The 2,194-nt window shown below is 58.1% G+C and overlaps 1 protein-coding gene across 1 annotated transcript in view; it reads left to right on the top strand.

Annotated features, from left to right (window-relative positions):
• Window positions 1-232: 232 nt before the first annotated feature.
• Window positions 233-2,194, top strand: part of MVB12A (multivesicular body subunit 12A) — a 3,513-nt gene continuing 1,551 nt past the window's right edge. Inside the window, 6 exon segments of the mRNA XM_082835626.1 lie at window positions 233-363; window positions 493-591; window positions 724-820; window positions 1,817-1,942; window positions 1,945-2,000; window positions 2,004-2,026. Coding sequence (XP_082691752.1) covers window positions 274-363; window positions 493-591; window positions 724-820; window positions 1,817-1,942; window positions 1,945-2,000; window positions 2,004-2,026 — 491 coding nt within the window. The 5' untranslated portion in view covers window positions 233-273.

Genomic DNA, 2,194 nt, shown 5'->3' with positions numbered 1-2,194 from the left:
AAGAAAGCGAGACAGTTTTCCGCAAACGTCGCTCAAAGGCCCACCGTGGGGTTGGGGGGTTGTGGGGAGGGGAGGGTGGGCATGAAGGGTGTGGCTGCTTGTCCCTACGCGTTTGGCCGGCGGCTTCCCCGGCACGCTCATACGGCGCTTCCGGGCCCCCGGTCTTGCAAGGCCGTCTGGGAGTTGTAGTTCAGACTCTTGCCCGAATTCCGAAGTCCAGCTGCGGCTAGGAGGTCAGAGGCCGTACCCCGCCTTCGGTGCTTGGCTTGGAGGATGGATCCGGGGTCCGGGGCCGACGCGGCCCCGTTGGCTGGTTTGGCCTGGTCGTCGGCCTCGGGGCCCCCGCCGCGGGGGTTCAGTGCGGTGAGCAATGTCAGGGGACCAGGGACGAACAGGGAGAGAGGCGGCGACACCAGGGGCCGGGGGTTGAATGGGGGCAGAGTCGGCTGCGGCCGGGTAAGAGCCTGGCGCTGACCCGTATCCGCGCTGTAGATCTCCTGCACTGTGGAGGGGGCGCCCGCCAGCTTCGGCAAGACTTTCGGGCAGAAATCCGGCTACTTCCTGTGTCTCAATCCTTTGGGCAGCCTAGAGGTAAGGGGCCCTCACCTTCGGAGTCCCCGGGGTCCTCCCACTCCCCTTTGTCCATTCGCTGAGCTCTATGCTAGGCACACGGTCCCTGCTGCTGAGTGATTCTCGATGTATCCCCTCCCCCCCCTCCGCCAGAATCCACAGGAGAACGTGGTGGTCGATATCCAGGTCCTGGTGGACAAGAGCCCCCTTCCGCCGGGATTCTCCCCGGTCTGCGACCCCCTGGACTCCAGTGAGTCCCCTGTCGAAGGCGGGAGTGGGGTGGGGGGTCAGGGGCACGTTCGCGTCTCTGCGGGGAGGGTCCAGGAAAGGAATGGAGGGACCACAGGCATGCGATTTTTGAATTTTGGCCGCCCCCTTGATGCACTGGGTAATGACAGTGTTGGCTGAGGACTCAGAGCCCTGATCTAGGGCGGGACGATGTACCCCACCCTGCGTAAAAATGTGCCATTGGTACAGTCTCTGTTCTAGAGTAAGTGTTAAGTCAATGCGACCTGTTTTATTACTGTTACTACTACGCCTTCTTCTTACACTGTAGCTAAGCTGAACCACGCGCAGTTCTATTTTCCACTTCCATGCTTTTGCACACGGGCTCCGGTTACCCTGGAGCTGCCCTCCCAGCCCCGACTGCTCTGCTTTCTAACCATCAGGCTCTCCCTGCCTCTCATGCCCTCTCCATGTCTTGTCATTTATATTTGGCTCTCAGCATATATCTACTGGTACTGGACTTGGCAAACTCTTCCTTTAAAGGGCCAGGTAGTAAATATGTTAGGCTTTCCAGCCCAGATGGTTTCTGTTGCATATATATAATATATACCCCTTTAAAAATGTAAAACCCATGCTTTGCTCATGAGCCAGACAAAAACGGATTTGGCTCATAGGTTGTAGTTTGCTGACCTCGGGATTAGAGGGCTGAGGGAAAGTGTGTTTGGAGGGCCAGGATGGGTGTCCAGTTCTGTCTGATCCCACAGCTACCCACCCTCACTGTGGTGCCCATGGCCGCCCCATGAATGCTCCTCCATGTCACCAAAGATGAGCCTGCCCCAGTGGCTCCTAAAAGCTTCATGGATTCCCCTCCTATGGCTTTACCATTCATGATGTAACCGCTGACCCAGCTCCATCCAGATGGCTGCCTTAAACAGCACCTTGGCGAGCATTCTCCTGGAGCCATCTTTGGACCCCTTTCCTGCTTCTCCCCTTTTCTCATTCCCCTGTCCCTCACTCCCAGAGGCCTCCGTGTCCAAGAAGAAACGCATGTGTGTGAAGCTGGTGCCCTTGGGGCTTGCGGACACAGCTGTCTTTGACGTCCGGCTGAGTGGGAAAACCAAGACGGTGCCTGGATACCTGCGAGTAGGGTAGGGCCACCCCCCAGCCCTCCTTCCTTGGCCTCCCAACCCCCATACCTACCCCTCTGACCCTCAGGGACCCCCATGAGGGGGTGGGGACATGTTAAGGTGGGGACAGTTGTACCGATCTCATAGGGTGATGGTGAGAACGAAATGAGTTGGTGTGTCTGAAGCACCCGGTATGGTGACTGCACCCATCATACTAGTTAGTATGTTGCCGCGCGTGTGGGCTGAGATGTGAGGTCACCGGAGGCCTGCCT

Source organism: Leucopleurus acutus (genome assembly GCF_964270905.1).
Source record: "Leucopleurus acutus genome assembly, chromosome: 3".
Lineage (NCBI taxonomy): Eukaryota > Metazoa > Chordata > Mammalia > Artiodactyla > Delphinidae > Leucopleurus > Leucopleurus acutus.
The sequence above is the reverse complement of the archived record's forward strand: the minus strand, read 5'-3'. Positions and strand labels throughout refer to the sequence as shown.